Here is a 17,810-nt window from a genome sequence, read left to right on the forward strand (position 1 = left end):
TAATTCCATTCATACAAGAACTTCAATCTATTTATTGTGAAAGTAAAATTTAAAGTACAGGCAGTCCCCGGGTTACGTACAAGATAGGGACTGTAGGTTTGTTCTTAAGTTGAATCTGTATGTAAGTCAGAACTGGCGTCCAGATTCAGCCGCTGCTGAAACTGACCGCCAGTTCTGACTTACATACAGAATCAACTTAAGAACCCCAAGCGTCCCCAAGTCAGCTGCTGCTGAAACTGATCAGCAGCTGATTCCAGGAAGCCCGAGGCAGAGCAACTCTGCCTCGGGCTTCCTGTAGTCAGCGCTGGTCAGTTTCAGCAGCGGCTAAATCAGGACGCCTGGGGCAGAGCAGCTGGGGTGCTGCTGGGTTGCTCCAGTAGCGCCGCTCCTCGGTGCTACTGGACCAACCCAGCAGCACCCCATCTGCTCTGCCCCAGGCGTCCTGATTCAGCCGCTGCTGAAACTGACCAGCAGCGGCTGAATCAGGACCAGAGCAGCTGGGGTGCTGCTGGGTTGGTTCAGTAGCGCCCAGAGCGGCGCTGCGGGACCAACCGGCAGGGCCCCAGCTGCTCTGCCACAGGCGTCCAGAGAAAAGCCTAGTCTGCTGGGGGGGGGGGTGTGTACTAGCTGCACCCCCCCACCCCAGCAGACCAGGAAGACGCGGGCGGCGGACTGAGATGCAACGCGGTCCCGCCGCCTGGGTCCTCCGCGGCTTTCCTCCCAGTCTCCCTGGTCTGCTGGAGACCAGCAGACCAGGGAGACGGGGAGCAAAGCCTCTGAGGACGCCGGCAGCGGGACAGCCGCGGGGCGTCTGGGCTGCCTCGCTGCCGGCTTCCCCGAGGCTTTGCAAAGCCGCGGGGGGGGGGGGGGGGGATGGGTGGTGGTGGCTCGGGCAGTGGCTTTGCTCCGCGTCTTCCTGGTCTGCAGACCAGGGAGACGCGGAGCAGCTTTTCTCGCCCGGAGTACACGGGCGGCGGGACCGCGAGGTCCCGCAGTCCGTGTACTCCGGGGCAGCCCCGTTCGTAACTGCGGATCCGACATAAGTCGGATCCGCGTAAGTCGGGGACTCCCTGTATATCAATAATGACACTCAAAACCAAAATAATGTAAAGCTTTCAGACTATGTTTCAACAAGAAATTCCAGGACATCTTGAAGATCCAGACTAGTGCCTTCCCTCCTGTCTAGGAAGAAGCTTGAATGAGCTTCTTTCAAGAAGCAGGATGATGACCTTGTGCACTTATTCCCTTCCTCTGCTCTTCTCATCATTCTGCTAATTTCTATGGAAATGAGACTTCCATTGTTTTGCCTCTATCTCTTTGGAGAGGGGTGCTAGTGCCTTCCCTTGCTTTCCCCTCGCTTTACTTCCAGACTGTTAAACAGAAGAGCAGGGACTCTTGGGTATGTCTACACTAGCCCCCTAGTTCGAACTAGGGAGGCTAATGTAGGAATTCGAAGTTGTAAATCAAGCCCGAGATTTAAATATCCCGCGCTTGATTTGCATCTTCCCGGCTGGTCGCCATTTTTGAAATTTACAAGTCCGGACAAACTGCCCGCGTCTACACGCAGCAGGGACCCGGTATTTCGAATTAAAGCCCTAAATTGAACTACCTGTTATTCCTGCTGCAAGGAGCTTTAACAGGTAGTTCGAAGGGCTTTAATTCGAAATACCAGGTCCCTGCCACGTGTAGATGTGGGCAGTTAGTCCCGACTTGTAAATTTCAAAAAATGGCAACCAGCCGGAAAGATGCAAATCAAGCGCGGGATATTTAAATCTTGGGCTTGATTTACAACTTCGAATGCCTACATTAGCCTCCCTAGTTCGAACTAGGGGGCTAGTGTAAACATACCCCGGGTTTGTCTACACTACAAAGTTAGTTCGAACTAACGGACGTTAGTTCGAACTAACTTTCATAGGCCCTACACTAGCTCTCCGTTAGTTCGAACTTAATTCGAACTAACGGAGCGCTTAGTTCGAACTAGGTAATCCTCATTCCACGAGGATTAAGCCTAGTTCGAACTTACTAGTTCGAATTAAGGGCTGTGTAGCCCCTTAATTCGAACTAGTGGGAGGCTAGCCCTCCCCAGCTTTCCCTGGTGGCCACTCTGGCCAACACCAGGGAAACTCGTCTGCCCCCCTCCCGGCCCCGGTGCAAGCCTGCCAGCACCCAGCCAGCAGACCCTGCACCTGGCATGGATCGAGCCACCCACCCGATGCCCCACAGACCTCCCCCTCTTCCCGGGACCAGGCTGGTGGCTCCTGGGAGCTTGCCCGGGACTGCAAGAGGTAGGCACCCGCCTGGGCTAGTGCAGACATCGTGGACCTTGTCCATGACCTCCGCACTAGGCACAGGAAAGTGGCCGGCTAGGTCAGGAGAGCTGCCAGCCTGGCCACCCAGGAGCAGGTGTGCATGAAAATCAAGGTGGTCCACTGAGACCCCCGACCCTGAGCCCTGAGCTTACAATGGCCGTACTGGGTCAGACCAAAGGTCCATCTAGCCCAGTAGCCTGTCTGCCGACAGCGGCCAACCCTAGGGACCCTGGAGGGGGTGGACCGAAAACAGTGACCAAGCCATTTGTCTCGTGCCATCCCTCTCCAGCCTTCCACAAACCTTGGGCAGGGACACCACTCCTACCCCCTGGCTAATAGCACTCCATGGACCCAACCTCCATGACTTGATCTCACGTCCCTTTAAACTCTGTTCTAGTTCTAGCCTTCACAGCCTCCTGCAGCAAGGAGTTCCACAGGTTGACTCTTTGCTTTGTGAAGAACAACTTTCTTAAGTTGAAGCCTTTGATGCCTGCTACCCATTCCTTTCCTTTGGTGTCCTCTAGTCCTTCTTTATGGGAACTAATGAAGAATTTTTCTGTATGCACCCTCTCCACCTAACTCCCTCTTTTAGAGACCTCTATCCTGTCCCCCCTCCGTCTCCTCTTTTCTTAGCTGAAAAGTCCCAGTCTCTTTAGCCTCTCTTCATAGAATCATAGAATAATAGGACTGGAAGGGACCTCGAGAGGTCATCGAGTCCAGCCCCCCGCCCTCAAGGCAGGACCAAGCTCCACCTACACCATCCCTGACAGATGTCTATCTAACCTGTTCTTAAATATCTCCAGAGAGGGAGATTCCACCACCTCCCTTGGCAATTTATTCCAATATTTGACCACCCTGACAGTTAGGAATTTTTTCCTAATGTCCAATCTAAACCTCCCCTGCTGCACTTTAAGCCCATTACTCCTTGTCCTGTCCTCAGAAACCAAGAGGAACAAATTTTCGCCTTCCTCCTTGTGACACCCTTTTAGATATTTGAAAACCGCTATCATGTCCCCCCTTAATCTTCTTTTTTCCAAACTAAACAAGCCCAGTTCATGAAGCCTGGCTTCATAGGTCATGTTCTCTAAACCTTTAATCATTCTTGTCGCTCTTCTCTGTACCCTTTCCAATTTCTCCACATCTTTCTTGAAATGTGGCGCCCAGAACTGGACACAGTACTCCAGCTGAGGCCTAACTAGTGCAGAGTAGAGCGGCAGAATGACTTCACGAGTTTTGCTTACAACACACCTGTTGATACAACCTAGAATCATATTTGCTTTTTTTGCAACAGCATCACACTGTTGACTCATATTCAACTTGTGGTCCACTATGACCCCTAGATCCCTTTCCGCCATGCTCCTTCCTAGACAGTCGCTTCCCATCTTGTATGTATGGAACTGATTGTTCCTTCCTAAGTGGAGCACTTTGCATTTCTCTTTATTAAACCTCATCCTGTTTACCTCTGACCATTTCTCTAACTTGCTAAGGTCATTTTGAATTATGTCCCTATCCTCCAAAGAAGTCGCAACCCCACCCAGTTTGGTATCATCTGCAAACTTAATAAGAGTACTCTCTATCCCAATATCTACATCATTGATGAAGATATTGAATAGTACGGGTCCCAAAACAGACCCTTGAGGAACTCCACTTGTTATCCCTTTCCAGCAGGATTTAGAACCGTTAACAACAACTCTCTGACTACGGTTATCCAGCCAATTATGCACCCACCTTATCGTGGCCCTATCTAAGTTATATTTGCCTAGTTTATCAATAAGAATATCATGCGAGACCGTATCAAATGCCTTACTAAAGTCTAGGTATATGACATCCACCGCTTCTCCCTTATCCACAAGGCTCGTTATCTTATCAAAGAAAGCTATCAGATTAGTTTGGCATGACTTGTTCTTCACAAACCCATGCTGGCTATTCCCTATCACTTTATTACTTTCCAAGTGTTTGCATACGATTTCCTTAATTACCTGCTCCATTATCTTCCCTGGGACAGACGTTAAACTGACCGGTCTATAATTTCCTGGGTTGTTCTTATTCCCCTTTTTATAGATGGGCACAATATTTGCCCTTTTCCAGTCTTCTGGAATCTCCCCTGTCTGCCATGATTTTTCAAAGATCATAGCTGAAGGCTCAGATACCTCCTCTATCAGCTCCTTGAGTATCCTGGGATGCATTTCATCAGGACCTGGTGACTTGCTGACATCTAACTTTCCTAAGTGATTTTTAACTTGTTCTTTGTGTATCCTATCTTCTAAACTTACCCTCTCTCTGCTTGTATTCACTACGTTAGGCACACCTCCAGACTTCTCGGTGAAGACCGAAACAAAGAAGTCATTGAGCATCTCCGCCATTTCCAAGTTTCCTGTTACTGCTTCTCCCTCCTCGCTAAGCAGTGGGCCTACCCTGTCCTTGGTCTTCCTCTTGCTTTTAATGTATTTATAAAAGGTCTTCTTGTTTCCCTTTATGCCTGTAGCTAGTTTGATCTCATTTTGTGCCTTTGCCTTTCTAATCTTGCCCCTGCATTCCCGTGTTGCTTGCCTATATTCATCCTTTGTTAGTTGTCCTAGTTTCCATTTTTTATATGACTCCTTTTTTATTTTGAGATCATGCAAGATCTCCTTGTTAAGCCAAGCTGGTCTTTTGCCATATTTTCTATCTTTCCTACACAGCGGAATTGTTTGCTTTTGGGCCCTTAACAACGTCCCTTTGAAATACTTCCAACTCTCCTCAGTTGTTTTTCCCTTCAGTCTTGCTTCCCATGGGACCTTACCTACAAGTTCTCTGAGCTTATCAAAATCTGCCTTCCTGAAATCCATAACCTCAATTGTGCTGGTCTCCCTTCTACCTTTCCTTAAGATCATGAACTCTATTATTTCGTGATCACTGTCCCCTATACTGTCTTCCACTTTCAAGTTCTCAACTAGTTCCTCCCTATTTGTTAAAACCAAATCCAGAACAGCTTCTCCTCTGGTAGCTTTTTCAACCTTCTGAAACAGAAAGTTGTCTCCAATGCAGTCCAGAAACTTATTGGATAGCCTGTGCCTCGCTGTGTTAGTTTCCCAACATATGTCTGGATAGTTGAAGTCTCCCATCACCACCAAATCTTGGGCTTTGGATAGTTTTGTTAATTGTTTAAAAAAGGCCTCATCCACCTCTTCCACCTGGCTAGGTGGCCTGTAGTAGACTCCTAGCATGATATCACCCTCGTTTTTTACCCCTTTTAGCTTAACCCAGAGACTCTCTACACAGCTATCTCCTACGTTCATCTCCACTTCAGTCCAAGTGTGTACATTTTTAATATACAAGGCAACCCCTCCTCCCTTTTTTCCCTGTCTGTCCTTCCTGAGCAAGCCGTACCCTTCCATACCAATATTCCAATCATGCGTCCCATCCCACCAGGTTTCTGTAATACCAATGATATCATAGTTGTATTTATTGGTTAGCAATTCCAGTTCTTCCTGCTTATTACCCATACTTCTCGCATTTGTATATAGGCATCTAAGATACTGATTTGATCTTGCCTCCCTGTTGTGCCCTGACCCTCCTTTCTCCTTGCCATTATAGGCCGTAGTCCCCCCCATTTCCAACCCATCTCCCAGTCCCGCACATTCAGCACTTACCTGTGGGCTTTGCTCACCTGCCCCCGACAAACCTAGTTTAAAGCCCTCCTCACAAGGTTAGCCAGTCTGTGTCCAAACAAGGCCTTCCCGCTCCTGGAAAGGTGAACTCCATCTCCGCCAAGCAGTCCTTCCTGGAAGAGCACCCCGTGATCAAGGAAGCCGAATCCCTCCTGGCGACACCATCGTCGCAGCCAGGCATTCACCTCCAGGATGCACCTCTCTCTGCCCGGGCCCCTACCTTTGACAGGAAGGATAGAAGAGAATACCACCTGCGCTCCAAACTCCTTCACCCGTACTCCCAAAGCCCTGTAGTCACACTTGATCCGCTCAGTGTCACACCTGGCAGTATCATTTGTGCCCACGTGGATGAGTAGCATGGGGTAGTAGTCAGAGGGCCGGATAATCCTCGACAATGCCTCCGTAACATCTCGGATACGGGCCCCTGGCAGACAGCATACCTCTCGAGATGAGCTGTCAGGGCGACAGATGGGTGCCTCCGTTCCCCTCAGAAGAGAGTCTCCAACCACCACTACTCTACGTTTCCTGTTCCCAACCCCTGATCATTGTAGTTGCCCTCCCCTCTCCCACCCTCTCTCTTCCCCTCTCCCACCTCCTTTTCCCAGTCTCCCCCAGTTTTGTTCAATAAAGACAGATTCCATTTTTGAACACAATTGTCCTTTATTTTGTACATCAAGAAGAGGGGCTAGGGAAGGGTAAGTGGAAGGAGGTGAGGGAGGAATGGGGTATGCGCCCCGATGGGGAGGACTGGGCTGGCTCTACGGGCTTCTGGGGGTGGAAGCTCTCCTGCAGCCCCCCAATTGCCCTCTCTCCCGAGATGGCAGCCTGCGGCAAGTGCAGCCGGGCTGATGGCCGAGTGCTGTGATGTGCCCAGTGTGGGTACTCTGGGCAATCCAAGCCAGGACTGCTTTGCAAGCGGGGCACCCCTGAGAACTGTCTGTCCGGGGTGGGGGTCGGGTCCCTTTAAGCACAGCCCTTGGCTAGCCTGAGACAGCATCTCCACGCTCTAAGTCCTCCTCTGATGCCCTGCCGGCACTGCTTCCGGCCATCCTTAACCCCGGTTCAGGGTCCACTTAATGTGGACGTGCTAGTTCGAATTAGCAAAACGCTAATTCGAACTAGTTTTTAGTTCTAGATGCGTTAGTTCGAATTAGCTTAGTTCGAATTAACTAATTCGAACTAAGTTAGTTCGAATTAACGTTGTAGTGTAGACGTACCCCCCTTCTTAATCCCTCTGCCAGTGTTAAGACCTCCATTTCACCAAGCTATTCCTCCTCAGTGTGGCAGAGGCTTTAAGAACAGACCTGGTTGTAACAGGGCCTTCATGGGACACCACTGAGAACACCAAATTCCAGTCATACTGCAGAAATAAAGCCAATACACCTCAAAATGTTGGTGGGCATTGTGCCAGAAAATATATCAAAGCAACTGCAAAGAGGGAAATTTCTGTTTCACCACACTGGCTAACAAGATGTCATAAAAGCAGTTCCTGAAGTATTCCTAGCTTTGTTTCACACCCCGAAACACTGAATTCAGAGATAAGTGGTTCTGTGCAACCAGCCTCATCAAAGAAAAGGTTCTTCTGAGCCTCTCTAAGGACCAGCCACACACCCAAGTTAATATACAATTCACATCTTACCCCAAAATTACACTGTGGCTAATCCTGTAGAAAGAAAGCATTGAGTCAAATGAAATAAAATCTTAAATGATCCAAATTGTAACATAGAATCTGTATGGATAGTAATTCCATGCTCAGATCATTTGAATATAGCAGTAAGGACATATTGCTGACCACCTGATTAGCATGGTGATAGTGACTGTGAAATGCTTAAGAAGATTGGAGAATCTATAAAAACAAAATACTCAGTAATAATGGAGGATTTCAATGTCCCCTTATTGACTGGGTACAGGTCACCTCAGGACAGGATGTAGAGACAGTTTCTTGACATCTTGAATGACTGTTTGTTAGAGTAGCTAGTCCTGGAACCCACAAGAGGAAAGACAACTCTTGATTTATTCCTAAGTGGATCATAGGATCTAGTCCAAGAGGTGAATATAGCTAGACTGCTTGGTAAAAATAGCGACCATAATTTACTTACATTGAACATCCTTGTGGTGAGGAAAACACTCCAGCAACCCGACACTGTACATTTTAATGTCAGAAAGGGGGCTAGATAAAAATGAGGAAGTTAGTAGAATAGAAATTAAAAGGTACAGTGCCAAAAGTGAAATCTCAGCAAGAAGCATGGAAACTTTTAAAAGATATCATAATAGAAACCCAACTTAAATATATACCCAAATTAAAAATTGTAGTATGATAACCAAAAAATTACTACCAGGGCTAAATTAAAGAAAGTAAAAGAAACAGTGAGAGATAAAAATGCATTCTTTAAAAAATGGAAGTTAAATCTTAGTGAGAGAAATAGAAAGGAACATAAACTCAGGCAAATGAAGTGTAGGAATATAAATAAATAGGAAGGCCAAAAAAGAATTTGAAGAACAGCTAGTCAAAGACTCAAAAAGTAATACAAAAAAAATTGTTAAGTACATCAGAAGCAGGAAGCCTGCTAAACAACCAGTGGAACCACTGGACAATCGAGATGATAACAGAGCACTCAAGCATGATAAAAATCATTACAGAGAAACTACATGAATTATTTGCATTGGTTTTCATAACTGAGGGTGTGAGAGAGATTTCCAAACCTGAGCCATTCCTTTTAGGTGGCAAATCTGAGGAACTGTTCCTTTAGAAAGGATTTTGGAACAAACTGATAAAATAACAGTAATAAGTCATCAGAACCAGATGATATTCACTCAAGAGTTCTAGAGGAACTCAAATATGAAATTGCAGAATTACTCACTGTGGTTTGTAACCTATCCTTTAAATCAGCTTCTGTGCCAAATGACAGGAGGATCACTACAGAGGTGATCCCAGCAATTAGAGTCCGATAAGTCTGACTTCAATACTGGGCAAACCAGTTGAAACTATAGTACAGAACAAAATTATCAGCTATATAGATGCACTTAATTTATACTTGGTAGGGAAAATTCAATATGATTTTTGTAAAGGAAAATCATGCCTCACCAAGCTATTAGAATTCTTTCAGGGGCTCAACAAGCATGTGGATAAAGGGGATCCAGTGGATATAGTGTTCTTAGATTTTCAGAAAGCCTTTGACAAGGTCCCTCACCAAAGGCTCTTAAGCAAAATAGCTGCCATGGGACAAAAGGGAAGGTCCTTTCACAACAGCCTTCCAAGAAGAGCAATAGGGACAAAAAACCTTGTTTCAAACCTGAGCTTGATAAGTAGGGCTGTGAAGTGATTTAAAAAAATACCGTAGCTACAATTTTTTCAAGGCTAAATTTCAATAACATTGATGTACTTCAAGTCTGCAGTACCATTTACACACTACACAAGCTTTCACCTCCAGTTCATATGCTACACATAATCCAGTGACAGCAAATGAAGCTTGCCAGCCATGGAAGAATATGCTTACAGAGTTTCAGGATGGGTACAAGCCCATGGATCAAAGTACAACAGCTTAACCAGTGCTATTGAAAAATGGGTAACTATGAACTACAGAGCACTTACCATGGAAAATTACTGAGGTCTAAGAGGTACTATACAAATTGTATCTGCTAATCAGACATACCCTTGCCTTCTCCAGGAAACATTGAACCATGAATGTATGATCTATGTCACAATGAGAAGAGTACAAAGTTGGAGCTTCTGAAAAATGTACTAGCTGTTGCTTTGACTGGTGATCACTGGGCATCCTTGAGCAATCACAGCTCTCTTGGAATCCTAGCACGCCTGATTGATACTACCTGGACAGTGCAGCCATTTGCTTTAACAGTAACGCATTCTGAAGAGAAACATTATGCTGAAACATTCATAGGGCATTTTTGGATGTTGTGAAAGGATGGGATATTCAAGAAAAGGTAACAACAATTAGTACTAACAGCGTGATCAAAACTGTAATTCATCTTGATTAATTTTTTAAATTGTGATTAATTTGTTTTGTGTTAATTGCTGACAGCCCTAATTTGTACACTGCTATCCCAATTCACTTGTGTCCTTTTCAGAGCAGAAGGAATTCCTTGATATCCCCTGTAACTCCTTCTGATCAATCAGTGTGCCAGGAACATAGACAAAATAGGCTACAAATACCTTGCTGTACCTCCCCAAATTAACCAATTCTGGAGCTGATAAAAAGCCCTTTGAAGTGTGTTTTAGTTTTTCTATTGACTTAAGATCAGGTATGCTCAAGTCTTAAATTCTAGAGTAGCATATAGAAAGGTGATTCATTCACACCAGGTTGTATAGTTAGGAATAAAGGCAGGAAAATATGCAGAAAAATTAAGAAAAGAAAAACATAAAACACAACAAAACTTTAACCCTAGCAGTAATTATGAATTCAGAAGAATCAGGTTTTTCTCTTTTGATCAGTACTTTTTACTGGATTGTTCTTATCTTCACTAACTTTGGCTCTAGTATGAGCCCTAAAGCTTTTCTGCTTTAGTATATTGTACACCCTTGATTCTCCAGGCATTGAGAAGGATCACCCAATTCAACGGTCATCTTTCCTAAAGCTCCCTACAACCAGTAAGTAAACTTCAACCACCCCCTTCTTTCAAAGGACAAACTCTCTTCAGGAAACTGATTTTCCTGCTCTTCACTGTAGAATACTTGAATAAGAAAGTAAACAGAATGCTCTTCAGGAAGTTGCCATAGTGATTAGTGATGCTTTAGTGTTGTCTGAGATTAAATAGAAATGGGAAGAAATTACAGTGAGAATTTGTATGCCAAAGTTTATCATCCTTCCATAACTCAAAAATTGCTGAACTGTTTACCTACAATTTTTCTAAAACATGAACTACCACATTAGGGCTAAGGCCAAGTTTTCACTTGGAAAGAAATTAACTGTAGTGTTTGTGACTTAGGAACACTCAAATTAGAAAACACTTAATTCTACTTTTAAAGATGCAGCAAATAAGAAATAATAAGAGAGAATTAAAAATGGAAAGATGTGGAAGTGCAAATAACTGCTTTGGATAATGGCATTGGGTGTAATGCCCAGATACTCTCAGCAGTCTATTTTCTTGTTAACAAGAATTGGCAATGTCCTAGTTCTTTTAATTTGGAGTCAAAGAAAAACACCAACCTCAAAGTTAATTCTGGAAAATTACTCCAGGCCTCGTACTGGATAAAAGGGAGGTGTTTTGTTACCTTTAGTGTCAATTCAGTAGTGGTCTTAGTCTGAATATCGGGGATGGAGCAAATCATGTTCTATAAAAAGAAAGTACAGTACTGGGAAAATAATTCATTTTAACTGCCCCTAAGATCATACATGAGGAGAGAAGGCAAAAGAAGAATGTGATTTGGGAAGGAGCTTGAGAATTCTCTACTTGATTTGTTATAAGGAAAAAGAAGTAACTTCTATTCACATCTGACTTAGGGATCTGAAAAAACCCCAGATAGTCTTCAGAGATTATAGTGGGAACAGTGGAGGCTAAGTCATGAGAATATAATAATAGGAAACCTTTGATGAGAAACACTTGAGAGCCTACTGAAGTTTAACAGGCCTGGGGAGCAGATGCCTTTCATTTACATCAATTACACTGTTACTCTGGATGTACTTAGATACTGTCTATGTCATAAAGGGGCTTTCTTGTTACATGCCTCAGTTTGAAAAGCATGGTCCTGTCTCTGGCCATGCTGAAAATCAGTTTTGAGCAGAGAGAGATCGAGGCAGCTTCTGGCATTTGGCCTCAGCATTGGATACACTACAGTTATAAACCAGCTGAGAGTTTGGAGAAGATAAAGACAAAAGAAACAGGACATCACTAGAATTATATTTTAAACAGAGGTGAGCAGATGTACCCACTATTACTGTAGAATACTAGTCAACTTGATTTTTAGCTAGCTTTGCTCATGTAATCTGTAGCCCCAAACTGCATAAGGACTGTTTAATACAGATCTGAAAGAAAATGATAACTGAGATTAAGAGAAATTAAAAGGCTTCTGCAAGGGAGAAAAGATGGGTATGGTTCACCACTTGACATTATTCAGGTTTTACATTGATGTAATACCATGGAAATCAGTGTAAAACTGGAGTAACCCAGTAATAATTCAATCCCATGTTAAATGAGATTTGAAAAGAGATGGAGAATCAGTGAGACAGAGAGACACAGAGATAATAGCAGTAAATTTGACATGGACATTTAGTATATACAGAAGATTCATAGATTCTTAGATCCCAAAGCCAGAATGGACAACTGTAATAATCTAAGATGCCCGCCAGTATAACTCAGGCCATGGAATTTTCCCCAGATAATTCCTGGAATAGATCTTTTAGAAAAATATCCAATCTTGATTTAAAAAGCATCAGCAATGGGGAATCCACTCTGATCTTTGGTAATGTGTTTATGCTACGCTATCGAAAATTAGTCAGAATTCAACCCCCTATCTTTCCTCTGATATTGAGATCATCTTATTAAATGATCCATTAGACAAAAAGCCAAGACTCAACTCTTAGCTGATACACACAAGGGGTCAAATAAGAAAGCTGAGGCCTATACAAAATTAAGAAAAAGAAATAATGTATAGAAATGAAACATGCATTAGTCACAGATTTAGAATCAAGCATTTATTAGAAAAAAGATTAAACAACCTTAGAAGTCAAAGAAATTCCTGTAATTTATGTGGTAACTGTTGATAGTCTTAGTGAAGGAGAAACCTATGGGGGGAAAAGGAGATAAAAGAGATTATGTGAAAGATGCTAAATTATTGGGATCTTTTCATTCCCAGATATCATCACAAGCACTTGACTATATTGATTCAGTTAACAGTAATGTAAAGTCTAGTAGAATTATGTTAGAATTAGCTGAGGAAAAGGTTTTAAAGCCTACAATAATATCTGGCCCTAAAAAGGGTTTAACTTACCCTAGACATAAATAAAAATTATGAAAGGTTGTGCTGAGAATTTGCTTGCAATAGCCAGACATTACTAATCCCACAGCTCCAGCTTGACCACAGTGATGCTCTGGGCTCATTCTCAAAAGACAAGCTTGTTCTGCTGCTGACAGAGGCAATTATGCTGATCTCAGTTCCCACTGGAAGCAGCAATACAGACCACTGAAAAGTTAAAAATGAGCATATTTTCTTTTTCTTGAGTGCAAAGAGAACTCAGTGTGCTACGTGTGATTTTTGGAACTTTCTGGGAAAGGCCAACATTTTTAAACATTTTGGATGTTTAAAATTAGGTTCTTAAATCCACATGCTGGCACCTAAATATAGGTGATCCATGTTTTCAGAGGTGCTGAGCAGCCCTAGCACTCACTGTGTGTGGTGGCATTTGTGAGAGCAGAACAATTCTGAAAACGAGGCCATTTATATTAAGATGCCTATGTAGGGTTTTACCCATTTCTAGACTCCCACTTTTGAAAATCTTGACAACGTTCTTTGTGAAATCTGTATCATTCAGAGCTCTACTGTGAAATGAAAGGAAAAGTAATGCGGAGAAGAAACCTTAAGCTGGGCAGAATGAGTTCTTGCTACAGATATAAAATCACACTTTATTGCCATAAACCTACACTGTGACTTACAAACTTATAATGAGAGATGTTCCCTGCTCTAAAGGGCTCATAAGATAAGACAGAGTTCATCAAGAGGAGGTACACAGGATCTGGAGAGTAGAAGAAGATGAGGTTTACTAGTGAATTTTGAAGGTGCCATGAGAGGGACTGCTTGGATTGGCAGTAGAAGAGACAACCTTTTATAAGATGCAAAGGAGAGACTGAGAGAAGGAGAGGAAAGGAGAAAGACGAAGCAGACTGGGAGGAATGCACCAACAGAGGAGCTTCAGGAGAAAATGAGGATAGAGGTGTTGGATGAATCTGTATTGTACATTAAAAAGCTAGTAGATATAGGTTGTTTTAGTTTAGATAATGTCTGTAAAATCATTTTCATCCAACATATCCATTCAATCGGAGGCTTATCACAGAACAGACTTTGGAAAATAGATTTATTTGCTGGTTTCTTGTCCAATTGAGTTTAGTTCTGTCTTTGAACTTCATAACTAATCCTATTTATTTGTGTTCCCTATTCCAGCAGTTCTGAGTGAGTGTCTCTGCAGACCCCTCACTAGCTACTCCTCACCAAGAACAGCAATTGCCTGCATAACTTCTGAAGAGAGTCTTTTCACACAGACTTCTTCACTTTGCTAAGTCATCCCTACATTTGCTTTTGATCCAATGAATCACTTTATGCAACAGGCAGAGCCTGACATGGATTATATTGCCCCTCGTGTCAAGCTAAGTGACGAGACATTTGTCTTTGTAGATGGCAAATGGGTGAGTGAGACCTACAATCAGCCACCCTTTGCTTACCAACAGAAACATTTCAGCAAGAAGATGCAGAAAGACTGGACTCTCTGGGAGGAGAACAAAGCACTCTGGGAGGAGAACAAGGCCCTTCGGATTGAAAACAAAGCCCTCCGGGAGGAGAACAAAGCTCTCCAGTGCCTACGGACACAGAACAAAGCCATCCAGGTTATTTATGATGACACCCTCCAGCAGGTTCTCCAGAAGGAGCACAATCCTTTCCCAGTCTTCCAAGAAAGGAACATAGGCTTCCAAGAGAACAAGGCCCTTCAGGTTGTTCAGGAAAAGAATATGGCTTTACAGATACTCCACAAGGAGAACAAAGCTGTCCCAGTCTTTCAAAAGGAGAACAAAGCTCTTCCAGTCTTTCAGAAGGAGACCAAAGCTGTCCCAATCTTTCAGAAGGAGGCTGAAGCTCTTCCACTCTTTCAGAAGGAGACCAAAGCTGTCCCAGTATTTCAGAAGGAGGCTGAAGCTTTCCCATTCTTCCAGAGGGAGACCAAACCTGTCCCAGTCTTCCAGAAGCAGACCAAAGCCACCCCAATTGAGGAGGAGAGCAAGGACGATGTCCCTGCCTTCCAGGAGGACAGCAAAGCCAACCTGGTCCAAAATGATATCAAGGCTAGTCCATCCTTCCAAATGAAGAGTAATGCTGTCCAGGACATCTGGGAGGAAAGCAAAGCTGTCCCAGGCCAGGAGGAGAACAATGTTGCCCCAGGCAGTCAGGAGGAAAATGTGGCCCTCCAGGCTGTCCAGAAGCTAAACCAAACCCTACAAGCTCTGCTAAAAGAGAACCAGGCCCTTCTGGAAGAGAAAAAGGCAATCCAGATTCTTCAGGAAGAGAATAAAGTCTTCTGGGACGAGAACAATCAGTTAAAGCTGCAGCTAACTGTAATGAAAGGCACAGTGTCAGAGATTATGGCCCGGATGGAAATATTGCAGAAGGAGCTCAATTCCCTTTCTCCTGTACAGCATAATGAGATGAGGAAGCCAGACAGGTGCTGGTAAATGAATATCAACCAGGAGAAATATGCAGCATGGTACGAAAGGCCTGCTAGTTAACATTTGATGAAAAAGCTCTCTCCTTGTTTCCAATAAAGTCCTGGGAGGGATTCAGAAAAAAACAAACAAACAAACAGATGGGGGTATTGATTTATTCTGAGGCTTGCATGTAATGCTTTATCTTCTTGTGTCCTCCCGTGAGACCATGCATATTCGTATGTGTCATGAAGTTGCCCTGTCAGCTATATTTTCTAGATTCACATGAGCAAAAATTTTATCTGATGATAGATTTTTAGCTCTGAGGAGCTCATGGGATTACCAACCAAGTGCTGTTTTAATTGTAACTCTAAGGATAAATAATAAGGCCTAAACTTTGAAAAGTGGCATGTGCTTTGGCACTAAATATAAGATGCCTTAAAGAATCTTGTTTTTCAGAGGATGGCTGCTCACCACTTTCTGAAAATCAGGGCTCTTCCACGAATTTCTAAATATAGTTGATAATGTCCTAACTCAAGTATTTCATTTAGCATAAGGGAATTTTATCTCAGATCTCATTTTCATAGCCGAAGAATGGATCATGGTACTAAAAATGAATGGCAACATAAGTATAAGTGATCATGACTTACTCACATTTGTAATGTTCAAACAGAAATAAAGTTCAAACCAGTTTATTTTTATATATAAATTAAAGGGGTATTGTAACAAAGATGAAAACAATTGTGGGCCAAATTAGCTGGGAGAAAAAAAATCAGAAAATAGCGTGCTCTCATGGGACACTACTGAGAGTATCTAATTCAAGAAAAACTGCTTAGAAACAGGGCTCCTACAGTCCTACATGGGGATCCTTCACTTACGAGGTACTCCAAACCAGACCAAAAGAGAACTTCTGTCTCACCACACTTACTAACAAGAAGTCATACAAGCAATTCCCTCAAACACTCTAGTTCTCCTGCATCATCAATAGTACTACTTCTTACAGCAGGGGTTCCCAAGCTGGGGTACGCACACACCCAGGGGGTATGAGAAGCTTGTCAAGGGGGTACGGGGAATATTTGGTAAATAACTAGATTATCCTAATTGAAATATTCCAAAAGTAGTAGTGTTAGTGAAAAAAGTTGCGGATTCTGGAGTCTAGAATTTATTTCCTTTCATATTGAATAGTGGGTATGGGAATGTTTACTAAAAGCCAAGAGGTACGGGGACTGAAAAAGGTTGGGAACCCCTGTCTTACAGGGACATTTGGTTATGAAAGCCAGTCTCATCCAATAACAATCTCATCTCAACCGATCCCAAAGGACCAACCTCCCTCCAGATTAATATATAAGGGTATGTCTACACTACCCTCCTAGTTCGAACTAGGAGGGTAATGTATGCATACCGCACTTGCAAATGAAGCCCGGGATTTGAATTTCCCGGGCTTCATTTGCATAGCGGGGAGCCACCATTTTTAAAACCCTGCTGGTTCGAACCCCGTGCAGCGCGGCTACACGGGGTTCGAACCAGCGGGGTTTTAAAAATGGCGGCTCCCCGCTTATGAAAATGAAGCCCGGGAAATTCAAATCCCGGGCTTCATTTGCAAGTTCGGTATGCCTACATTACCCTCCTAGTTCGAACTAGGAGGGTAGTGTAGACATACCCTAATTTAGACTCTTACCCAAAAATCATGCTGTTGCCAATCATTTAGCATCTAAAATCTAAAGGTTTATTCACAAAAGAAAGAAAAGTGAGTGTTAGAAATGATTATAGGAATCAAATAGACACAATTACAAAGTTCTTTGGTTCAGGCTTGTAGCAGAGGTGGAATAAACTGCTGGTTAAGTCAAGTCTCTGGGGGTATGTCTACACTACAGCACTAATTCGAACTAATTTGAACTAAGCTAATTCGAATTAGCGCATCTAGACTTAAACACTAGTTCGAATTAGCGTTTTGCTAATTCGAACTAGCATGTCCACACTGAGTGGACCCTGAACCGGGGTTAAATATGGCCGGAAGCAGTGCCGGCAGGGCATCAGATTAGGATTTAGAGCGTGGAGCTGCTGTCTCAGGCTAGCCGAGGGCTGTGCTTAAAGGGACCCAACCCCCACCCCGGACAGACAGTTCTCAGGGGTTTCCCAGTTGCAAAGCAGTCCTGGCTTGGAGTGCCCTGAGTGCCCACACTCAGCACATCACAGCACTCGGCCATCAGACCGGCTGCACTTGCCGCAGGCTGCCATCCAGAGGCGGGGTCAATCAAGGGGCTTCAGGAGAGCTTCCACCCCGAGGAGCCCGAGAGCCAGCCCAGTCCTCCCCATCGGGGGCTCGTACCCCATTCCTCCCTCACCTCCTTCCACTTATCCCTCCCTAGCCCACCTTCCTGATGTACAAAATAAAGGACACGTGTGTTCAAAAATAGAAACTCTCTTTATTGAACAAAACTCGGGGAGACTGGGAAAAGGAGGTGGGAGAGGGGAGGGCAACTAAAAT

General features: G+C 43.9%; 1 protein-coding gene across 2 annotated transcripts; it reads left to right on the top strand.

The window, feature by feature from the left end:
• The first annotated feature begins 11,661 nt into the window (after window positions 1-11,661).
• On the top strand, window positions 11,662-15,468 carry CBY2 (chibby family member 2). 2 transcript variants are annotated; one of them, XM_025182105.3, is made up of 2 exons: window positions 11,662-11,829; window positions 14,076-15,468. In XM_025182105.3, the coding sequence occupies exon 2, from the start codon at window positions 14,216-14,218 to the stop codon at window positions 15,350-15,352; it is 1,137 nt and encodes a 378-aa protein (XP_025037890.3). In that variant the 5' UTR covers window positions 11,662-11,829; window positions 14,076-14,215; the 3' UTR covers window positions 15,353-15,468. The 2 variants fall into 2 exon arrangements, with proteins under 2 accessions (XP_025037890.3, XP_025037889.3); XM_025182104.3 differs by having other exon boundaries at window positions 11,663-11,829; window positions 14,073-15,468.
• The last annotated feature ends 2,342 nt before the right edge of the window (window positions 15,469-17,810 follow it).

The sequence above is a fragment of the Pelodiscus sinensis genome, chromosome 1 (genome assembly GCF_052426305.1).
Source record: "Pelodiscus sinensis isolate ZL-2025 chromosome 1, ASM5242630v1, whole genome shotgun sequence".
In the NCBI taxonomy this organism is placed as follows: domain Eukaryota; kingdom Metazoa; phylum Chordata; order Testudines; family Trionychidae; genus Pelodiscus; species Pelodiscus sinensis.